Consider the following 24,601-nt stretch of genomic DNA (forward strand, 5'->3'; position numbering starts at 1 on the left):
TTAGCATGACATTCGTGTCATGGAAACATCAAGCGATAGAAAGATCCAATTAGAGGAGACATAAAGCTGCCAGAACACACAGCGCCAAAGTGCATGTCATAAATATTCTTTGTCAAATTACCGTACCCTGAAATAAAGATTACAATCCTAGCTTACATACATGCACACGCGGTCATGTTTGTGTGAACACATATCTCAAGTCTGTAAAACAGCCCTAAAGCTTTAGCTTTAAACCAAACTAGACACTGAATGTGAAATGACAGGGTTGCAGATGTGTCATACAAGCTAAAGCCCAGTTTGATCCAGTGATACAGAACGATATCCTTGGTACAGCATCTGAAACTGCCATAAAAGCTCCGTCAGCACAAACTCATGTAAAAAGAAGCAGTGTTGAGAGAAGCCCCTGTGAGTCTAACCAACAGCACGTGTGTTCTGGTGTCACTCTGGGCTGTGACCACATGCACAATGAGAGAATCTTAATCCGTAGGTTTCATGTTTTATCATCACAGTATCTCCACCAGTTTAACAAAACAACAAACGCTGAAACCATACACCTGCAACGCCGTGCAAAAACTGTTTCATTAGTCCCAGCTTCTTTTGGGAGACCGCACAGAGAGAATCAATAGAAATAAACTCAGCCTGACTCCACTCTTTGGTATTTCAGCTACACACAACATGCTGTGAGCCGGAAGGAAGAGTTTATTTTAGACATACAACAGTATAGGGTGTATAAATACCGCAGTGGGACAGTGAGCTTATCCTGGCTCTGACTTCCAGGCTGATATAATCAGGCTCAATAAAAGCGGTACATGTGCAAGCCTGAGATACCGCACTGCTGATAATTGATATACATACAGAATGTTGTATTTTCTTGTATATCCAGATGGTGACAAATTGCAGAGCCACGCATCACATTCAACTTTAAAAGACTTTTCCATCTGAACGATGAGTCTCTCATCTATGATGTAGAATCATGTAAAATTAAACAATAAAAATCCTTTTTTGTCCCATCTCACGGACAAACGCTTTAGCGCTACAGAACAGAATCTCTTATTGGAAGATCAACTCAGTGAAGTCAACCAATCAGGCAGAGACGCTGCTGCCAAGCAGGAACGAGTGCAAACAAAGGGTGACGACGCTAACCACCTGCTGAAAGGACACATGGTACGAAAAGGATAGAATGGCTCCTACGTGTCCAAGCATTCACCTCACATGATCATGCTAGTGTTGTATTTAGTCTGTGATCTGTTGTCCCTGTTTGATTATTGACATTTTACCGTGACTACCACTTCAATGACATTCAGATTACCCCACGTATATTACCATAATCCCGCTCCTGTGAGCATCCCACCTATGATAAACGATGCCATCTGCGACTCTGTTTTCGTTTGCATTTGTTCGTGCGTGTGCATGTGGTAAGGAGGGATGGCTATTGGATTTACATGATAATGAGCCACACTGCTCTCTGACTCACCGGGTCTTGATCAGGAACAGAAACATTTAAGTGCAAGGAGAAGATGCGAGAAATTCCTTCTCCGCTCACTGACTTCGAGGCCATCTACTCCCACTCTCTCAGCAACCCCACATCCTAAAATAGGCCCACATGTCCATAGAAGGATAATTCCTTTAAAAAGTCATACATTTCCATCTGTCTTGATTTCCCAAATGTAAGACTTCAAAATGTGCAAATGGACAATATATTCACAATAAAAAAAACACACTCTAAAAGAGAAAATTATTACAAAAAACAGCTTTTTTGGGGTCTTTATTTTAGAAATTTTAATCCTTCAATGAAATAATAAATTAATATAACACATTTTGGAACAGACTCCAGTCAGTTCCTATGTTCCTATTCAGCAGGAGTCACATGAGCTAATGTTTACAAGGCAAGCAAAGCACGTAAAGCTGCTGGGAAACTATTCTCGCTCCGTGAGTATCGCCTTATTATTAAGCTTCTTAAAATGCCACTCAACAAAATCTTTTAATTTAAACACATTTTCCTACAAGAATCCATTATCATACCTTCTGTGCAGGTTGTGGCCATATCCCTTCACAGTGAAGCATGAGCACGTGTTAAAGTCTGCGGTGCCCTCAACCCTGCACTGCTTCAACACATGATGCAAACCGTCACATGGCATTATCAGAAATAAACCCCAGTTTGTCAACCACTGGGGCCAGTGGGTAGGGGAGGGGGGGGGTGTTTACTCCTGGAGCTCTACCACAGCTGTGTTTTGTGGGCATAATGGGAAGTGTCAGCAGGGAAGGCATTTAAGGCAGAAGATTAGCCAGCTGAGTCTGAAAAGCTGCCAAATATTACCATCCAAGAATGATGTTGAGACAGATCAGATGCGTCCCCCAACGCCTGGCAAGAAATGTGTGCAGGGTCATGGAACGGTCATGTAGAGGTTAGCAGGATGGCATCGTGGCAAGATTTCAGTGCTGGGCTAGGCCTTTCTGTTTTCTGTGTGGATGCATGAGTTCTCAAACTTCCTCCCACGACCCAAAAACATGCTTGTTAGGTTAAGTGGTGGCTCTAAATGCCCTGTCTGTGTCAGAATGGGGGACTATCTGTCTCTCCTTGTTGACAACTGTCTAGGACTGGTCCAGTGTCAGCTAGGATAGGCTTGGATAGGCTTCAGCTTCTGTAGATACCTTTGAGAAAGTGGATATAAAGGTTAGATGGATGACTAAATGCAAAGTTAAAAATGAGAGACGACTTGAGAGTTAGAGCGAATAAGATGTGCTACCACGGGATGGGAATCCATTCTAATAGAACACTCCAGATTGTTCTGTAACCACCACTGGCGAGAAGGAATGTCAACAACAGTGGAGTCAAAGCTCTCAGCGTCACCGGGATACAAACACTAAGATTCTTGAGAACAATAATTATAGTGGGTTCATTAGCACACCAGCAAAAGTCAAAAGGAGCTAATGGAGTTTCTATGAATTCAATATTTATCAGGCCTAACAAATACTGGTGAGAGCGCTCACTGGAGAGAAAGCCTTCATCAATAATTGATAAAGCTGCTATTAAAGACAGTCTGACATATTGTGTGCTACGTCAATGGCCGATCAATTAAAAATTGAAACTGATAGCAATTCACCATCTCTACTTTCCATACAGTATTTGTAAAGAGTAAAGGCCTAGCTTGCTTGTTATTCTAACTATGTCTGCCTATGTGGATTATCTCTGGCTTTTTCAGCAGCTTAGGTGGTAAAAGTATCAATGTTTGGGGGTTTATACATGGAAGAGGATTTAAAGTTCACACAGACCTTTAATGGCAAACACAAGGTTTGACTGTGTTCAAAGTTTGAGCATGTAACATGCGACATGAATGACCTTTGAAAAGATGAAGTTATGATACGAGTTGAGCCTAGTGGAAATTTCAGACCAGTGATCAGTCTCTTCATGTCAATGTATTTATGTTACAGATGAGAACATAGTACATAGACTTATACAGCATCACGTGTAACAAGTCATCTACATGATTCAATCCCTACTACACTGTTTGACCCCTGAAATATTAGCCTGTTAATGATTTGTTTGAGGCATTGCTGAACTGTCATGCAACCGCATGCCACTAGTCAGGGCTACAGAGCCCACAGAGCTGTCACCCGTCCCACGCCAGAGCTCAAACAGACTTCAGTTTTTAAGCAACACAGAAGGAGATTAGAAAAATATCATTAAAGGGTTACAGATGCTGCTATGAGCTGTGCTGGCTAGTCTGTTAAATCAACATTATTTATGCATTGCCGTGTATTTCAGCAGCATTTAAAATCCAATATGTTTACTGAGGCTTGTGATTAAAGGCTATAAAGGGCACCTCATACACAGTATTTTCAGAAGCAATGTTTGACACGTTTGACTGCTTTCTGTGCTTTTTCTAATTTAAAATTAACAACAACAAAAAAGTCTGAAGGAAAGTCTCTAGAAAAGTACAGCCTTCATATTACACTAGGAAAGATAAATTGGCACCTTCTACCAGGTTTGGAGAAAATAACTCCTAACACTTCTTACATTTCTGCTGTGGTAATATAATATATTACTGTCTAATAATGTGCTATTTTCAAAATTACAATACAAAAGAATTCCCAAAAAGAGTCTGACAAAGCTTCATGGGATGTTTTCAACTTCATATTTTTAAATTGATGGAAACTTAAGTCTCAGCACTTAGTAAAGCCTTGGCAATGTGTGTGTTTTTTTTAAATTTTGTTTTGTTTTGTCCTTTCATTTAATCTTCATCGAGGAACTCATGATAAAAGATTAATCCCATTTTCCAGTCATGCAAGTGCCTTTTATTATAACTCATAACTCAAAGATGTTTTATGTCTCACAAATAAAAACAGGAAATCTTTACAATGGAAAATATTTTTTTCTGCTGTTTTATCCAACAGATGACAAAAAGCAACACAAAAAGTGAAAGCAAAAACCTTGTTTATCCAGTAAGCAGATTCATTTCAGCTTTACATTTTCTGCCCATTAAAAAAAATGTTATTATTCATCCACAACATGTAGCTTGACCTCACTTCTGTTGATTCGCTTGCGTGGGAATAAAATAATACCACAGCTGCCAAACACCTCTTCAGCCAACCAGACATTGCATGAAACAGCCGAGCACTCAACACGCCAACAGGCCTGTTTCCATCTCATCTCGGTTCTGTGCCAGGCCTGTTGTGCTGGGACCTGGTCCAATCAATACGCAATGAGGTGAGGTGTTACACAGTGAGAAACCTGTCCCTCGAGATCACCCAATATCTATGTCTTACGCTGTGAAATGCACAAATGCACACTACAGATGAGAATATTAACACATTTTCATGTCTAATAATGTAACATTATCAAAGCAACCAAGTTGTGTTTTAAAATTATAAACAGAAATCAGGAAGTACACATGATGGGGATGTAAATTTTATATTACAAATATTGTGACATTTATATTGTTTGAAAATAGTTACATTGGATTATTCACCTTTTTTCGCCATACGTCATACATTTCTCTTGGAAATAATAAAAATAGCGACATGACATGGACAAATGTCAAATGCAATGTGACTGAGTGTGAATGAAATGCCAAAGGTTCTGTTTGAAATCAATACAGCAAACCGAAGGCAGCATCGTACCACAAGATGCTCCAAGTCTGACCTCTTGCACTTTCATGCAGAAGTCAAGGTAGTCATCTTCACTCAGGTTTCTTTAAACACAGTTCCATGTAAAAATTGGAAGAGTGAAAACTTTGCCTTCTACCATACCTTTCCAGAACCAAACAGGCCCACGTCTGTACCTTAACGGCAATGCTGCACATTCTGTTGATGCCTGACAGTTTTTACTGTGAGCTATGAGCGCGATAATTCACTGCAGTTGTAATGATGGTTTAAATTCGAAACTGTAACGTTGACTGCCTGAAATTTTGCCATCGTTTCACGAAACGCCTCGAACATTTTTGCCACTCAACAACTACTTCTAATCAAGAGATAGTTTATACACCGCGTGCTATCAAGCCAACACATCACAACTTAATAGGACTATGGAAGCATGAGAGTAGAGCTCCACCTGATATGATGTAGCTCATAGGAACCAAAATAGTCTCTACCCACCCTGGTTTGAACTCTGCAGCACCTCCGGTGGTGCTCTGTAGTATCCGGAGCCAAGACATTCATAGTAGATCTTAATTCATTAAGATGCATATAGAAGGCAGTGTAATCCACTTATCACCAGCAAATCGACCTCTGTCACTGTTTTTGGTTCTTTCCTTACAAATGACGATACTGCTGTTCTTTGCACGCTCATCAAAAGTATTGTGCAATCAGAGATGCTGAAAGAACCATGGCCTCAGGATAACCATCGAACTGTTGCAATATATTTCCAGTGGCTCTTTTTTTCATGCACTCAACAAGCTCTCCAGCAAAGGTTGACAATAAACCCAATACAGTAATTTAGAAAGTACTTTTACACTCACAATGAAAATATATTTGATGAGGCAGTTCTATGTTTCTGACTTTTGATGACTAACCAATACATCCTTTAGCTCTCCACAGAACATGCCATGAACTTGTGGCTGTACTGTACTCCATAATTCAAGAATTAGTAAGTTATTGATGGCTTTTAAAAGCTGAGATGATATTTTCCTCTGCAGAAATGCTATGAAAGCATATAAGTCCAACTGTAGATATCATCAATATTAAGCATGGCTTCGGTTTTCTTCGGGTGTCTCCGAGCTGATTGCTTTTGGACGTACAAATTCTTGCTTTTTGCGCTTTTCAGTAGGCTGAATGAAAACAAATATTTCAATTCATTCCACTTCAGTCAATACACATTCTCTCTTCTGCAACCATGCTCCATGTTTGCTTTCTACTACCTAAGTAGACCGATTCTGCCTCCTTTCTTTGACAGTCGTCTCCTCTGTCCTCCTTCCTATTCTGCTTGTCCTGCTTCCTTTGAGCAGCCATAACCATCTTTGACAATTTCCTCTGGTTCCCGCTGCTTGAGGCCACAAAAGATTAGAAAGAAAACCTTTCCATTACAAGAGGCATGTCCAATGAGGCTACAGCTCCATACCCCTCCCATTTTTTTTTTTTTTTTTGGGCTTTTTCCTCCACAACCCACCTCCATCATTCTGGCCAAATATATGGACCAGCTGCCCCATTCATTAGCAGAAACCACTACTTCGCTGCATTGTACAGTCGGGAACACAAGCGGGCATGAGAATATAAACACAAACACACACACGACTAAAGCTTCACACACACAGCCAGTGGATTCTGTTCAAGTGCAGACCCCCACAGTTAGACGGACAAAAACACGCACGAGACGAGACGTACCGAAAGCACATGTTCCCCTTCGCCCTGATCATCCATTTAGACTAAAACATCCACATAGAAAAGGCAGGAGGGATGTTTGCCAGTTCCTTCTGTCCGACGATTGTCCGTGTTGGAGGAGCTGTGTGTGTGTATGTGTGTGTGTGTGTGTGTGTGTGCGAGCTCTGCGCTAACAGTGACAGTGTCGCACTCGTCTGTTCCCTCTTCCTCGGCTCATCTCTTTATACAGAGGGAGAGAGAGCGAGAGAGCTACTTCAGAATACACGGTGCTCCGCGCTCCCCTGTCAGCCTGCTCTTTGCACAGCAGCCAATCCCACCATGCCACCATGAATATTTTATTCACACAGCCAAGAGAGCCTAAGAACACACGCGCATAAACACCACTGCACAGAGGACACACACACACACATTTGGAGGACATACAAATGCATACCCGCTGAGGTATTCAGGTCACAAATGAAGAGCCACCCCCAACACAGATAAATAGAAACAAGCACACGTGTGGGCTCGGCATTCTTCACAGGGTGTAATGAATTGAAAAGGGACAGATTGCCGAGCATTCGCTCAGATTCCAAATGTCTCTGTGCCTTTGACTTTGACATTCACAGCCCTTATGAGAGCTTCAAGGTTGTACATGTCTTTCAGCAACCGGTAATATTCAAGAAAAGCGCAGCTCATCTGTATCCTGTTGGCAACAGGGGCTCCGGTAGAAGTAGGGCAAAAGAATAAATTTCTGAAACCTGAGCAGTAATCAAAGGGTCTATTTTCTTAGGCAGCGTCCAGAAGGCTCCCTCCGGACACAGTTCCTATAACAGTCTTGGCCATTCCCAAGTGCACTGCAGACATGTAAAGGCAAAAGTGAAGCCAAACCTAAAATTAAGATGCACCTGAATAAGCGAAATGCAGGTTGCATGAACAGAGAGTGACATCTAATGGCTGAAACTGTGCTAAGTTTAGGCGTCAGGTTAAATTGAACTGAACACATTATTCGTCAAAATCTAAATATAGTTTTTAAAAAAGAAAAGCCTTTCAGTCATTTGGAAAAGAGTCAGGAAGTAACAGTTTCAATATGTATTAGATGCCAATCAAAATTACTATTGCACTTTCAGTCTCTTTAGTTCTTATTCAGTTCCCTTCATAAATATTTATCAGAATTGAAAAGTTGTAACATTGCCTTTAAAAATACGATCCTTTTTTTGTCTCATTAATCATCCATTTTTTTTCATGCCCTTCACTGAGGTCCAAATTTGGTTTTTTTAGAGTCATACTGGTTCAACACTGAGTTTTCAAGAAACTAAGGAGGACTGTGGTGTGGTTAGCTGTTCTTTCCCATGGTTTACAATTTATAATTTATAAGGTTTAGTAAGTTTTGCTATAAATGACATTGAAGAAGAAACAGGTGGAGTTTGAAACTTAAATCTTCTCCATCAAAATGCACATTTTTAGGAGTGACTGTTATGCAAATATATTAAAGATTAAAGTACATTAGAAAAACAGATGATACAGAGAACAACCATAAGGGTATCTTTAATTTCAATAGAAACATAATCTTTTAATTTTAAATTTCCAATGGAAGTCCAATAAAATAAAGGTTCAGGAAGACCGACTGAGTTTCTGAACTGAAATCCTTTAAGCTGAGGTTTTTTTTTCCGTACGGTTTATACCAAGCTCCCATTATGTGGAACCATAAAGACTCTGCCCACAATAATCAGTATAATGGGCTTGATGAGTTTTCTCAGTTCCCCTGCTGCTTGATAAGCTTTCAGGTCCTTTTCTCTGGACACGGGAGACGTTGGCAGTGTGATTTAGAGCAGCGTAATCTTGGCACATTTGATCAGATTTTCTGTACTTTTCCTTACTGTTCTGAACACCCACAGGCTTCAAAATGAAACGTAATATAATGTTACTGCTTTAAATCCCCTGGCAGAAATGCGGGTGGCTAAACTAAATTAAAAACACTCCTTTCCATTCAAAGATAATCATGATGGGCAGCTAATATTGGCTACTCCTGGGTCAAGGCTGTCGCGAGTCCCAAATATTAAATTACTGAGAGGTGTGAATGTTAAGTAAAGTGAGAAAGACAAAATATGTACAGTATGCAAAGGAAGGGTTAACGCACATAAACATTTAAATTTCAAACTTACTGAGCTGATGGTTCTTATTACATTCTCAAGGTCCTAAGTATCCTCTGACCTTTGGTATTATTTACTAGCACACTAATTTTTCAACTACATACCAGTCTTAGAAAGTCGATTGAGGTCAATATAAACAAAGACGTTTCTGTTGTGTATATGCCAAATATCCTATAGCTGAGAACTATGGGCATTAATTCCTGTTATCGGATTACTGTAATAGTATGGCAAATGAGAACAGACCCTGCTCATGTAGTTACTCATTCGAAACAGTATAAAGACCAAGTAATAGAGCCCACATGAAGTCGACTGAAACCAAGTAGTCTTTCCTCTAATGCAGGGGTGTTGAAGTTATCATAGTTCAGGTGCCAGATACATTCCTGTTTGACCTTCAGTGAGCCAGGAGAGAAAAATGATAGCATGAGAACTAAAAGCTTTAGTTCAGAGAAGCACCAGTGCATTCTGAAAATGACTTAATTTATTTCTTTAAATCTCTTCATCAACAAGCTGAAATTTACTTTAAGTTAAAAGTATGATCTGAAATGCTACCTACAACGGTGATTCATCAGAGTAATGTTGGCAAAAGCCTGTTGCTTCAAGGGATGCACCGCATTCTGTACAGCCTTCAGCGAGAATGTTTTCTCAAACTCACCCACACAGTATGGATTTAATGCTAAATTAGATTGGCAAGCAAAAAAAATAGTCAGTTTTTCCTGAAACGTCTTGCTGCAACTAGCTGTTCATTTCTAGGTCTGAGTGTTTATTACAAGAAGGGTGACCTGCACAATTTTTTGTTACAAATACTTCTGTTGAAAAACTGCACTTCTTGTCTTACTTAGTAATTCCATTCCCCCCAGGCTGACTCGGACCTCCTGGTGAGCCTATTTTGTCCCAGAGACTCAAAGTGACACCACTGCCCTCGTGGAACATTGCAGCGTCCGAACTCACCAAGATAGCAAGCACCTTATCTGAATTCAATATCTTCCAGCCACCTTAACGCAGCTGTAGGCCAAAGAAGGCTGTGTTCTTTTAACTCAATCCGAAGTTCAAAGCCAAAAGAACCGTGGGAGGGTGGACCAAAAACATAGAAAAATATCACATTGAGAGGACTTGCCAAAAGAAAAGATTTTCTTATGAAATGATGATCGACTCCCGGTTAACACAGAAGCTACAGAAGAACACTTACAAAATGAAGCAAAGTTCAATTGTAATGGAGCTCCAAATGCTCATGAGAGGCATAAAGGCAGCATGTTCAAAATGAATTTTCACTTGAAACGTTGACCTTAATGTTCGCATTCCTTGTGAGACAAGACAGGGTTTGGGTTGGAGTTATCCTGAACATAAGTGTTTCGTGTTATAACCATAATTATGTTTTCAAAACATGTGTACAGCAGCTGCTTGAAGATTAAGAATGGTATGTTCTTTTAGCTCCCAAATTAAACGGGTAAAGATGTTATCGGACCACTTCATTACGGATCAAACAGCTGAATTACAGCCTGAAGGATATGCGTCCCAGTAAAGACGCTCTGCCTTCCATGTCTGGTGGAAGAAGCACAGGGCTATCTGGCAAGCCTTCTTTATTGGGCAATTCAGGGTTGAGTTTCCTCACAAGCGTTCACGTGTTCGCGCATACCAGGGCACACAACACAAACATAGTAGTGGAAAACCCTACACCGGCACTGATGTCACACTGCATATGTTTTAAACTTAGCTCTGCCATCCAGTTTCTCTATTTGGGCTGCTGTGTTTGATGATGATGCTGCTGATCAGATCTGAGTCAAGTTGCACCCAAGAGACAGGATGTGGGGCCTCATCCCTCTATCTCTCACCCACAGCTCAGTTAAAACATCACATGGACTGTTAGGTCTGACATATAACAATGAGCAAAGTAGTGCTTCCAGTTGCAGATTTCTTTTGCTTTCCATCCTGCCATGGAAATATCACAGCTGCTCTATTTTCGGCGGGTTTGATGTGTAAATGAGCTTTTTGTTTCTGCAAAACGTAGCAGCAGATCGTCTCAGCTGACTGAGCTGACACACGATGAAGGAAAACGAATGAACCTGTTGAATGTGAAGGGAAATGCAGCAGCCGCAGTCCTCTTCACACTTACACTGGGAATAAATCACATGCGTTATAAAACTGCTCTGGGATGAAGGCAGTGCCAAAGACATCACGGATACATCTGAGTGTAATTAAGCACTCGGTCAAACAAAGACATCCAGCAAACAATCGAGCTTGAGCTCCATCATAAAGGCTGCGGTATTATCGTTAATAACGGAACCGGCTTGTCTCGTGCCCGGCTAATTCATTAGCAAATGCTACACACTTAAAACACTCAAACGTGAGAGATGTAACACAAACCGGGGACGGAAACACAGTACTTTTGCATTTGTATGATTACAAATCGTTTTCACCGACTTAACCCAGGGACTATAGAGTAAGTTGTCCCGGTGACACGTGTCAGAAGTAGAAAGCCGGCTAACAATAGCAGTCGCCGGATGGAGCCTCGCTGAATCTGACTCCCAAGCATCCCTTGTACTTGTACAGCTGCTTGGCAAAGAAGCTGCAAACAGGGACAAAGAGCCGTACAGTCGTGACGATGCGGAGCTTAAGGTCCACTGTGTACTCACTGTTCTCAGGAGGGGTCTCATTTGTTCCAGCGGTTCGTCCATTTTACTTGCCGACAGCCCCCCGTTAGCGCTCTTTTTTCCGCCGGTTAGTGTACAGTAGACACCGGGCCGGGTGACACTTGTGTTAACAGAAGAGGACTGTCTCTGCTTTTCCTGGCGACACAGCGAGGCCACGCCTCCAAGATGATTGACGGTGAGTCATAGCCAATTCGCATTCAGTACCGGTCCTCTCCACCAATCAAATTCAATGACGTAATGATTAAGGCGGGCAATAATTCACTGTCTCCCACCAACTTGCAAGCGGGCTTTTTGGGATACAGGAGGTGAGTCTAACCGTCACTAGAAAACAGGAAACACAAGGTTGTCTATTAATGGCAAACGAATCATTTATAATGTCTTAAACCATGGTAGTTTTTGGCGTAAAAAAGGACTTGTGTCTCATTCACTCCCAGTTGCAGTCTTATTATGTATAACGTGAACTAGAAGGAATTCCGATTCGATTACAATCTGTAGAAGTCAAAGTTTTGTATGATTGTAACAAATACGAAAATGTTCTTTAATTTCTTATAAAATAAATTATCTGCTGTCAAATTAACTTATGACACACACACACACACACACACACACACACACACACACACACACACACACACACAGGGTTGTAAAACACTTTTTCAGGAGTCACATACAGCTCAGTTTAATCTTCAGTTGGCTGAACCAGTACAATAGTGATAGAAGAACCTTTTGATTTAAACCTTAGTTGTGGCAAACAGATAAACGTGTCACAAAATCAAATAATTATGACCGCAAATTTCTTAAATGTCAGCATGAAGCCAATTTTTATGATGAATTCAGGTGGAAAAAGCACCATATTTAAACTTACAAAGCTTCTATAACTGTTGCATTGTGGTGCATGTTTTTTACAAACTCACCTGACAGCATGGCTTCCAGCTTTGAGGTTGCTAGCTTTTTGCCATTATACCACCGCTATCTCAGTTCAGGTGTCAGTGTTGTGTTGTGTCCACTACTCCGAAGAAATTTGCTTAAAAAAAAAAATCATTGTCTTCTTTGAAACTGAGAAAATTTGGTTGGTGGTTTTGCAGGCCAGATTAGAGCCTCTTAATTTTGGACCACCAGCCTTATGTTTGACACCCCTGCTTGAATCCTCTTTCTTTCTTGTCCCTTTAAACTATCATAGATGTCAAGTCAAGCTTAAGATTAAAATCTGTGTTGTGCATGTAGAAATAACATAATATGAATATTTTTTTAGTGGACGTACATTCATATGTATTTATAGTGATTTTTTTCATTACTGCAATATGAGACCTGTTCAACCTCCGATATTTCTCATTTCCATCTCACCTCTGAAATTAATAAGGCCAGTGCCAACATAAATTAAACGCTGAATGTTTCCTTCTGAGGCTACATATTTGGAAAAAGGCCAGCTGTCTCTATCAGTCAGCTTGACTGGAGCAATAAAACATGGCAAGATTTGCAAATGCAAGCAACATTATCACAGCAGCAGCTCATAATTTTTATTCCTGACATCACTCCTGAACTTCTCATTTCACTTCTCCCCTCTGTCACTTGATGAAATATATAGTTTACCTTTTATAGGTTTATAACTTTTACTGTAAAACTTAATCTAAATATGAATAATGAATTACATGAAAGAGAAACAAACATGTAAATGTGGCTGATTTGTTGTAGATTTTTTATACAATCTTACTGAAAAGTACCACTACTTCAGTGTGATTTCTCCTGTTAGCACAGATTTCAAAGAGATTTTATTTGTCAGTTACATCAGCACTTTACGTTTTTCCCACTGTTTCTTAAGAAGCTGTACTTACATCTATATGTTTGAACCTTCCCCGAAAGGTCAGTTTTTTTTTCTTCAAGCATGTGAATGAGATTTGAGCCTCAAAAGGTCAGTGTGAGGGCAAATGCAGCTTGAATACTCTTTTTGATGTATATATTTGGATGTCTAAATTATACAGTAAGACGAGTCACGTTGCCTGTAAGAAAGACATGTGATTCCACATCATGTAGCAAAATGCTGCAGTCGAAACACTTGCAGACTCATTTTGAAGCATGTGGTAGTCATATGCTGAGTAAAAACCTGAGACATATTAAATGCTAAAATGCTTTGTCATATATTGGCATAAACTGCATTATCAACATTGTCTGTAATGTAAAAGATAATCAGCTACTGTGCACATTTTCTTTCAGTATAAACACATTTGAATTGTGTCCCCTCAAAGAGCAGAACATAAGTAAAAAATTATTTGCACATGTACGCTGCCCCCATGAGTAAGCATGAGTGACAAAGGAGTGGAAAAAAAAAACCCTTTTAACAAGAAACTATTTAAGCTTAACATAGTGCAGACTCATGGTGTCAGAAGCTGATCAGAAACTCATAACTCCACAGTCAGAGTTGATGAAATGAAAGGACCTGGACAACAAGAGAGAGAGAGAAAGTTAGATGAAGTGTTAATACATGCACTGGATGAGGAAAAAGGCAGAGAAGCAACATTAAAGGAGTTCCCGCAGCAGCTTGAACCTACAGCAGTGTAATTAGTCAATGCTTCAGGATCCTTTCCATCAGTGCTGAATAAGCTTTATCAAATAAAAAAAGTTTGAAGCGTGACTGTGAATGTAGGAGCGGTGTTAGCCTCCCATCTAAAGCTGGGATTATGTTGCTTTAGAAGCCCGATTAGTAAGTAATGCCCAGTATTCTGCCAAGCTTGATTTCTAATCTTTCTTCCAATCCAGAAGCAACTTGACGCAAGCCCGTTCACCAGTGGTGGGAACTCCTACCTGCAGAGGGTCAACGTCCATCCGTCTTCTGTTCTGATTTATCGAAATGAGATTCGCAGCGCTGAGCTGACGATGGAGAAAGACAAGGTACACTCTGGACAGTTCATCAGTTCATCACATTGCATTCACAGTTCGGGGAATTTTCAGTAACTTTTTAATGTGACTCGAAGTTGCCTGATTTTGGGAAATCTTATACATGCAGTTTGCCTGTCTGTCGCAGGGCAGGATAAATGTCTAATATAAAACCAAAAATTGTTATTCTTGTATTTGTTGGGGAAACTGGAGAAAGTCCGCACATGCACAGGAAGAACACACAAACTCCACATAAATATGACCCAGCAAATCCAGCCTGGACTCAGAATATTCAGAATCAGAAGATGTTTTCACTGTGAGGTGTGAGTGTTAAACACTGCACCAGAGCAGCAGCTGCGGTGCTGCATGTTTTCTCTTTTGCAACACACCTGAATCCAATGAAAGTGTCATCATGAAGCTCTGCACAAAGCCTGATAACGAGCCACTCATTACAGTCAGGTGTGTGGAAGAAAGGGCATGTGGAAACCATGTAGAAGGGTGGCCTTCAGGGACCAAGAGTGCCCACCTCTGCTGTAAACAGGCCTGCATCGTGGGGAGTTCCTTTATTAAAGGCGGACGCACGAATTGTGTAATAATCGGATTTCGCCAGCAGATGGCAATGCTGTATCAAACACTGTCTGTAGTCCTGGAGGGCTGAAGGTGGGCTCCTTCTTCTTTTTAGAGGTAATACTTTTGCTCTTTTAAGTTTTATTTTGCTCCATGATTTATAATTATCGCATCACTTGTAATTGTTAAAATCCTTCATTTTAGACCTTTAAAAATATTTGGTAGACACAAGCTAAGATTAAGATGGAGGATATTGCTTCCATGTTTCACCCAACTAAATAATTTGACATTAGTATTTCCACCAGAGCTTCTAGGTTCAGCAGAGACCAAAAAAATAGACTACCTTATTTTCAATTGATAATGAACACCCTCTATCATGTGCAGTATTACATAATCATCTGTCAGTAACTTAATTGCTGTGGAATACAATCCATTTAGAAATTAAATCAGAGGTGCAAACGAGCTAAAGTACTGTGTGCTTTCAGAAGAGTTCCTGGCTGCCTTCCTTTAAATAGAGCCCGTTCCGCACCCGCACGTCAACCTCCAGCATAATCACGCGACAGCTCAGAAATAGAACTGTGAGGTGGGAGATCAAACTCTCACCTCTTAATTGTACCCTCAGTCTTAAAGATGCTGAGAGCCCATTAGCGCACAAAGAAGTGTGCTGTGTACTGCTCCTGAAGCATGCATTGGTATAATGCAGCTGGGAGATGAGTCAGAAGTTAGACAAGTGAAAGAAGCACCACACTGGTATCCACCGGGGACTCGTGCAAAGAGACTGTAAAGGTGTGGTGATGATGAGGAATAAAGTTTTGTCTTCTAAAGCTTTGGAAAAGAAAAAGGGGGAAAAAGTTAAGGTGCTCAAAACTTTACTGTAGTGGAAGAATTACAACATCAGATGAACTGAGCCAATTCTTTTTCTTCAGTTGCAAACCGTAAAAGTCAGGCTCAAGCCGCACAATTAATAAGTATCGACCCTGTCAGTTTGTCCCAGAAACCGTAGAAATGAAGAATCCTTCTGGGAACGAAGGATTAGTGGATGTTGTTTTTCTCCAGTGGTGAGGTCTTCTGAGGGTGCCAAGAGAGTAAGAAGAGAACGTGAAATTCCCAAATCTGTTGGAGCGCTCCATCAAAGTGCCAATGCATTGATTTTGACCACAGATCTTTTCCGCCCAGCTGCCTCTGCTCGCCCTACCCCAAACATTGCTCTCAAAACCAGGGTCTTGTGGGAGCATCCGTGCCCCTGAATCCTGTTCACCTCCTCTGGGACACTAGGAGGAATATGAGGGGGGGACGGGGGGGAGGTAGAGGCCAGTGACCAGCATGATGTATCCAAATCAACACAGGGATGGGTGGACAGTGGGAGGGGTAAGATGTGGACATGGTGAACGGTTGTGGTGATCAGAGGAAGAAGGTGGGAAGAAGGAAAAAGGAGGTGGAGGAGGGGGGTGGAGAGGAGTTCTGGCCTGTTGAGGTGTGTTCCACTGCCCTCCAGAGGGAACAAGGGGGTTTGAAATCAATGTGCTGTTAAGTGCAGCTTAGCCGCGGGATACTCTCCTCAACGTTATCCATGCACCAGTGAGTCCAGCCCCTGGCTGCGTGCAGCACAAGCCATCTGAGGGCACCGACGCCGGGCCCTTCTGCGCCTCCGGTCCCCCTCGCGTCTGCGCTCTCTTCCAACACTCAACGCCCTTCTCCAAACAGTTGTGGCCCCGCTAACTTGAGACTCATCTCACACCAGGTTCTCACTCCAGCAGACCTGTGAGCATTACACCCATACTGTAGCCATCCCACCCACTCACCCTTTATCCACTGCTGACGGACCACTTCCAACGGAGGCAGTGAACTAAATAAAGCGTTGTGTTGTGTACATAAACACCTGGGGTGAGCTAAAAGGAGAGCCTTTGTCAGCATCATTAAACAGCTGATCGCAATGACCTCCACTTAATAATGCAAAGACCATATGCTCATGATATATGACAGTGAAATGCGCGTGACGTTCACTGGTGCCAGAAAAGTTTTGTTTTTGCATCGTATCGAGCTGGATGCAGCTTTTCTGGTGGATCTTTGTGCAGATGCCTGCAAGAAAACCTCTTTTCAGATACAATTACAACAACTGGATCTGACTCAAGTCGACTAATGACATTAACCTCGAGATATATAAACCAAAATCCTTTTGCAAAAATAAAAGTGATTAAACAGATCAGGTTGAATACATCACATTACAAGGAAGTGGCCATATGCTCCCTGAGGAAGAGTTTCTCCATAATCCTAACTGGCTTGAGGATCGTTTAACAGAGGTGACATTTATCAACACATCAAAATAGAAAATATAGTGTGAAGAGGAAACGTAATTGCTTCTGTCTCAGTCATGCCTGTTACCTTTTATAAGGGTGGGGGGTGGGGTGGGGGGCAAAAAAATCTTGACCCAGACACATGTCTGCCTGTGGCTGCGTTTAGTCAGTGAGAGCAGTAATAGTGTGTGACTGAAGGTGAGGAAACAGCCTCAGGCCTTCATCTGTGTTTAGATGTCATCCCGTCTTGGGTACAATCTCTCCGTAGCCTCCTTGGCCTTCTTTACATGAACTCTCAACATAGTCACCAGAGGATGACCCGAGGGAAGAACACAAAGCCGTGGCCATTCAGGGACACATGTGAACCACACACAAACACACAAAAAAAGGACATCCAAAACTTCACCAGACAGACGTTATCTTTCCAGATGTGCTGTATTTTCTCAAAAACATCTGGTCCTCCAAGGTCTTGTAATACTGAGACGACGACAACACACAGTCAATTACTGACATTGTATCAAGCAGTGTCAACAACTGTAGAGCACAGTAGTCAATGCTTCAGGTCTCATCCCAATGCGCATATATCTTTTAAGTTAACATGGGCTGGATATCTGGAAGCATGCTGCAAAGGTGTCTATTGATTGCTCCGCTTCTTGCATGAATGGTTGAGAAAGACACCATTTATCGACTTGTTGCATGGGGTTTTTTGGAGTTGTCGGCTCTCCAGTCAGCTTTCCAGAATGACTTGTTATTAAACTGTGAAGCTATTATTTTATATCAAATTAATAATATTTACTGAGCTTCTGCTGAAACTGGGTGACTGTGTTTGTAGTTTAGATATGGTGTAGCTGACTCTGCGTTTGTTGCATTTGATATCAATGCCAACATACCTTTGAGACAAAGACAGCGGATGATGTTGAAAATTGACTTTATCGTGCAATTTACTGCTTTAACAGCTTCAACACACTTAATATGGGCAGTCACATTCATCCATTCACACACACACACACACACACTCACACAACAATGGTGATGGCTGCCAATGCAAGGTTCAGGTTCAGTGTCTTCTGCAAAGATAGTTCGAGTTTTGGTCAACACAGGGTGTGACAGCGCAAAACGGGGGCTCAAACAGCCAGCCAGTTTTGGCCTTTGAAGACAGCCAGCTTTACTCGCTGTGGTGCGGCAGCCTCCTTGCAAACATTAAACAAAAGATGCAGGGAATTAAAATGTTTGAATTCTCATGCAGCACACAATACTGTCGCCTTCGATCAAATAGCCATTAAATAGACAATAATATTTCTGTAGTAAACATAAGCTTGTTTCAGAGCATTCAAAAAGGGATTACAGGGTTTCCGGCTGGCTGAAAAACAGAAAATGTAACAGCCTATGTTTACTTTGCATTGCGGGTTTATTGTCTTTTCGTTCGATTGTCAGGGCACCAGCTCCTCGCACGTCTCTGCGGCTTTCCGCGAGGCTGTTGTGGTTCTCCGTATATAATCCTGCCAGCTATTCTCCTCCTGACAACAACTGAAGAACAGAGGTCAGGACAGCTTGAAAAGGAGAAGAAAAACATCATCAGATGCTCTGAAATACAATTTGCTGACGTGCACAAGTGCAAACATTTTTATTCTCCAGGCCCGAACCCCCCAAGAGCCTTTTTCTTACAGCTTTCCTGAGAGGCCGGGGCAATCAAGCACTCTACCTTGTTAGGAGGTGTTAATTGGAGTTAGTCAGACTCCTCACTTTGTCAAGGAGTCTGACAACAGAATTAATTAGAATTCGAGTATGTAAATCAATTCCAATTGGGGGCCTTATGGGGGTGGATATGAAGTATTTTCACTGAAGGAAAACAGGTGCTGAGGACATGAGCCAAGCGGTTTGTGTGAATATTATGACTTCTCTTTTTCGAGAATTTTATCTTCACTAATCCACTTTTGGAGAGGCCATAGACGAGCAGTATAAATAGAGGTGTTGAGCTGAATGTTGCCCCCTTGGATTGCTGATGGACCACTTTCCATTTAGCCTGCCTTCATTTTTTTTTTCTTCTAAGTATACATGTCTCACATGTATTTGCATTACTTAGGTAAATGATAAAATGTGTGAAAACACCATGGCAACAACAGAAGGAATAGTAGGACTATCTGCTTTTGTGTCCCTTTTTTTTTTTTTTTACCTAATTGGTTGTGTGTTGTGAATCATGTCATGTAAGACTTGTAAATCTCATATTTAAATCACACGCTGCTCACTTGAATATTGAGCTGCGTTGCTACCTTGTAACACTTATTTGAAGGATGAGAGAAATTGCTCAGCGCTTTTATGGAGATATGACACGGGTCGTCACCATTTCAAGGGTTTGCTATTTACAGGTGCAAATAACAAGAAAAAAAACACCTTCTTCTCAGTGACCTTAACATAACTGTAATCCATGTCCTTGTGTTTTATTTATGACAGCAATTATTATGGCATCATAGTTATGTTTATTGTAAAAAATAATGTACATATAGGCTATTGTCTTGCATTGAAGCAGGGATGGTTGAGATAAAAAGCAGCGATTAAAATGCTGGAAATCATCAGCATTCACGCTCAACTTGCTAACCATGGATATAGTTAATATACAGATATTAAAACCTTTTCATCTCACTGAGAGTGGTGGAAGTGAAACATTATACTACTATACTATATACTACTACTTAATAGAGTGACAATTTTGCTGAAATGAACTGCAATTTTATTCATTTAGGTTAGAAATGAAGTCCATATTGGCAATGTGTCAGATTTGATCCGGTTTAATTCCTGCAGCCAGTGTTGGATGTATTCAAAATAGACATCTGAATGTTTATCGCCAGATCAAAATGTAAGCGCTGCCACTGGCAACCTGTAATACCACCACGGTATATAAATGAAGCACACTCAGAAAAACATTCAGACGATGCTTTATGAAAAGCCGTTTTATTATCCATTTAATAACACCTCCATGAAGACAATTTGTACAAGATACATCACATCCTAAAGTGCACGAATACTGTACAACAGAAATGACTTAAATACGCAGGGGGGAAATAAAACAAAGTCACAGCTCTTACAAAATAAAATAAGTTTCAGAAATAAAGAAATTATGAGGGACATGCTTTTTTATTTATTTTATTTTTTTAAAGAAAAACAACAATCACTATGCATGTTTCTGCTCAGGTATGTGAGAGGGGCTGGCCTGGGAAAATAACCTTGTGCAGCTTGCTTGGGGGAACACTAAGCTTTGGCACCTTTAGAGAAAAGAGAAAAAAGACATTAACAAGGAATGGAGAGCACTCAATAATAAACCAAAGAATTATTAGCTGAAATAAATACAGTCTTAGGGGCTTGTGTAGAATGCATAATAACCCATGCCTTTTGGGTTGTCCTTGTTGTACTCCTCCGTGGTCAAGTCCTCACACTTGATGGTTGGGGAGTTCTCTGTGCTGGAGCCCCCGGGGGACATCCTGCGCCTCTTACACACCATGGAGTACACGCCAGAATCAGTAGAGTCCACTGATTTCAGTGAGTGAGACGTCTCGATCCAGGTGGACGGCGGCGGCGCGCTCTCCTCGGGCAGCTTTTCTTTAGTGGCCCCCAGCTGGTCCTCCGGGAAGGCCGGGGGGCTCGGGCGAGGGGACCAGGGCAGGCCCGTGGTCATTTTGCGCTGGTAGGAGCTTCTAGTGCTCCAGCCTGCAGCCATGGAAGCAAAGGCAGAGTCTGGGTAGTAGCTGAGGGCGTGGGACGTCTGCAGGGACAGGGGTTTGATTCCGTACGACAGCAGGCTGCTGGTGGAATAGTCATTCTCGTATGACAGGTCCAGCTTGTTGGAGCCCGGCTGCTGGACAGGGGGGACGAACCAGCGCTGGGCCGAGGCGGCTGCACTGGCGTCCTCACTCTGCGGAGAGAGGAGGCTGTTGGTCTGCGGAACGGCCCGTTCACCAGTGTAGAATCGGTTCTGAGGCAGGTTGTTGACAAACTGGTCCTGAAAGAAAGGTTGCATGGCGTAGCGGGCTCCGGGCACGATTTGGGTAGAACGAGGGGAGTCTGTAGGAGATGGAGTCAGCCGGTCACTCTCTGGCGCTGTGTACATCCTGATGAATTAAACAAAATACATGCTTATATAAAACGATTTGCAATAACATAGTGCGGTTCGACATGCAACGCTTTTTTCACCACAGGAAGTACAAACGGCTCATACGACACTTACGAGTCATAGTTATCCCGGAAGCCTTTTGCAAAGGGGTTGTGGTCTATCTTCAGCTGTGTAATCTGAAACAAGAAGAAATGCTGCGTCAATGATGTGCACCCTAAAAACAAATAAAACAAAACAAACAAAAAAAACTGTGATAGTAACATAAGGTAAGCATCAATTTAAAATGTCAGTTCCAATATACAAAAAAAAATCAGTAAAGTCATTTAAATTTTCCACATAAAGCAAAAATATGAAAACCAAACTAAACAATGATCAAACACTTACATCTGTGTTCTGATAAGCGGTGACAGCTATAAACTGGTTCTCTGGGAAGGTGAAGGTTTGAGTCCTGGCCTCGTTGCTCATGTCCTCCACTCCGTCTTCTGTCACCTCCACGATGTGCAACCGCGGCTGGTATTTATGAAGCGACTGCAAGACGATCATCTGAAAATGAGAAACGTTTGATGAGTGCACTATCAATTTCAAAAGGCCACAACCAATAGGAACATGTTGATAAATATATAAAAAAAATTAAAATCATTTTACAAAACCTTAATATTAAAGTAATTAATGAAACGAATAACGAATAAAAGTAGACATTATAAAAAGCAGCTGCTGTGTTTGAAGAATCAATTCAGTCTGGTCAGAAATCAATATCTAACCTGTGTGTTGTTGTTGTTTGCCCCTTTATTGTTGGTCAGCTTCAACTTGCCAAAAGAGATTTCTTGCCTCATCCAGTGAGCACCAGTGTTGGGAGATTCAGGATGAACATACATTTTGTTGCCTGCAATTAAAACAAATAACATCAATAACAAACTCAAGCAGTGAATTTAGACACAGTCCATATTCTGTTTTACAGGTCATATTGTCTAGAAAACAGTTTTTCCTGTAAGAATTAAAGAGCAAATGAAGCAGCGCAGAAAAACTGCAGTATGTAAATCTGTAAAGAAATTTGTTTTTCCATTATTTTTGATGTTTTCTCTCTCAATCAAATAATGTTCAAAAACATTTGTAAAGAAATCTGTAAAAATCCCTAAAATATATCTTCATATTCCATAATAATGATTTAATTTAATTTCCATTATTTGTCTGTAAAGTTATTTGAATTACTGGATATGTTAAGCCAATAAATGTTAACACTTAAGATGAGCTGAAACTTAAAAGAAAAGTGCGCTGGGAAATGAATTAAAACTGTCAGTAATTTTTAAAATTATAATTAACATTAACATAAAACTTTATTTTAATACAACATTTTACGCGGAGCTTCAAAGCAACATCTGTGTCATTTTTCAACACATTTTGTCTTTCGACTCTCGATTTGGAAAAAATAAATAAATACCATTGTCGGATCTATCATTAAAAAAAAAAGTATAGACGATCTTGTACTCGCCTTGCATATTATTGTCTGCTTTTCCACAAGTGACCCACTTCCCTCCCTGAAAGCGCCAGTGGTTCGGGTCAGCCAAAACAATTTCTACAAAGACATTGTAATGGGCCGTGAGGTTGAGTCCGGTGATGTTGAAACTGAGGAATGGAAACATCCGTCTGCAAGAAGAAAAATAAATTCACAACAAATTAGTGACACTCATAAAACAGGAAAGAAAAAAAATGTAACAGCAGAAATGATTTAAAAAAAACTGTAATACGCTTGAAAAAAATGTCATTATGTGGGTTCAATAATTGGCTCCTGTTTGTTCTCTGTTAGAGTGTTTGTGAAATACGAAACTGAAACAAACGAAAAGTTATTTTTCTGTCTCTTCAAGTTAAAATGATACATTTTCTGCGTGCGTAAAAAAAAATTTCGTGCGTAAAAATTGTCATCAGACGCATTTAAATCAAATAATTCGTTTTCAGCTTGTTTTATGAGAAAACTCGGGCCTTTGAATAAATCATCGGCGCATCAGCTTACCTGCCCTGCTTGGTGATGATCATTTCGGTCTGGTGTCGGTGGAACTTCAGCCATAGAGGTCGGTTGCACAGGTAGACCTGCGCCCTGGCGCCGGCGGCGGAGCCCGGCAGGGACATGGAGCCGATCCCGGTGCCCGTCCCGGGATAGGAGGGGTACAAACACCCGGGGCCCTGGCTGAACTGGTACCCTCCGCTGCTAAACTGGCTCCGACCGGTGCACACGGACGAGGAGGAGAAGCCCGTGGGCGGCAAGACGGATCCGTAATGTAGAGATGCCGGGTACCTGGAGCTGCTGGACCCGGTGTACACCGATCCGGTCTGGCCCGCGTAAGGGAAGAGGGAGCACGGGCTGGCCATGTCGGAGCTGGCTTGGGACGACGAGATGAAGTATCTATCGGAGCCAAGTTCGTCTATGTTGTAGCGCCGACCGCTCGTCAGCTCGTCCTCGCCCAGCACCGGGGAGCCTTTCCTCCCGTCCGGGCCGGCCTTGGTGAAAGTGTCCCCCTCTCCTTCGCCCAGCATCCCGTTGCCCACCCCGCTCAGGTACTTCTTCGGCGCGCTGGACTCTGACTCCGTCCGCTCCACCTCTTGGTATTCAAGCTGCGACGACGGCCTCGGGCTGTTGTTGGCACTGTCCGACGAGGACAGGTTGTAAAAGGTCTTGGGTAAACTGATGCTCGCGCTGGGAAGGATGTTCTCTAACTGCATTGTTTTCACGATCGCGCAGTAAGTAAAGAAACGCAACAGTCCAAGAAAGTGTGAGTCTCGGCCAAGGAGGTGCCACCGGCGCCTTGGATGTGTCTGCCTCTGAAGCCTCCCTCCCTGACAAATGATGGGAGGATGAACCCTCTCCTCACCTACAGACTTTCAGATCAGACAGTGGGCTGGACATGGGACGTTCAGCTCTTATAGCATGTAGTTCTCCACAAACCCCGGCGGACCGCGATGGGAGGAGTTTTAGGAGGGGCATGCGGGGGCACCAGCCCTCCCTGCAGCCAATGGCCGCGCCGCTCGAATTCAATTAGGCAGTCTGAGATCGGAATAATACCGAGAGAAAGTTTATTTCTTAATTCAAATCATCCCCATGCGGGTGTATTTTTCACTAAAATAATTAAAACATTCAGCCGCATCAGATCCGTCATCTATGTCGGTGTACAATTA

The 24,601-nt window shown here is 41.8% G+C and overlaps 2 protein-coding genes across 10 annotated transcripts in view; both read right to left on the reverse strand.

Annotated features, from left to right (window-relative positions):
- The window catches only part of LOC115380924 (sodium bicarbonate cotransporter 3-like), a 33,673-nt gene extending 21,960 nt beyond the window's left edge, over positions 1-11,713 (reverse strand). For 7 of the 8 annotated variants that reach the window (XM_030082231.1, XM_030082230.1, XM_030082228.1 and 4 more), the window contains exon 1: positions 11,579-11,713. In XM_030082231.1, the coding sequence (XP_029938091.1) occupies positions 11,579-11,620 (42 nt within the window). In that variant the 5' untranslated portion in view covers positions 11,621-11,713. Of the gene's footprint in view, positions 1-6,819; positions 7,034-11,578 lie in introns of those variants that run through there. The other variant, XM_030082225.1, reaches the window with a different exon arrangement.
- An 8,548-nt stretch (positions 11,714-20,261) lies between these two features.
- eomesa (eomesodermin homolog a) lies at positions 20,262-24,318 on the reverse strand. Of its 2 annotated transcripts, XM_030120954.1 has the most exons (7): positions 23,442-24,318; positions 22,923-23,077; positions 22,195-22,316; positions 21,818-21,976; positions 21,548-21,609; positions 20,713-21,431; positions 20,262-20,588 (listed from the first exon to the last, which is right to left on the reverse strand). In XM_030120954.1, the coding sequence occupies exons 1-7, from the start codon at positions 24,146-24,148 to the stop codon at positions 20,575-20,577; spliced, it is 1,938 nt and encodes a 645-aa protein (XP_029976814.1). In that variant the 5' UTR covers positions 24,149-24,318; the 3' UTR covers positions 20,262-20,574. The 2 variants fall into 2 exon arrangements, with proteins under 2 accessions (XP_029976814.1, XP_029976813.1); XM_030120953.1 differs by having other exon boundaries at positions 20,262-21,431.
- Positions 24,319-24,601: the final 283 nt, after the last annotated feature.

The sequence above is a fragment of the Salarias fasciatus genome, chromosome 22 (assembly GCF_902148845.1).
Source record: "Salarias fasciatus chromosome 22, fSalaFa1.1, whole genome shotgun sequence".
In the NCBI taxonomy this organism is placed as follows: Eukaryota; Metazoa; Chordata; class Actinopteri; order Blenniiformes; family Blenniidae; genus Salarias; species Salarias fasciatus.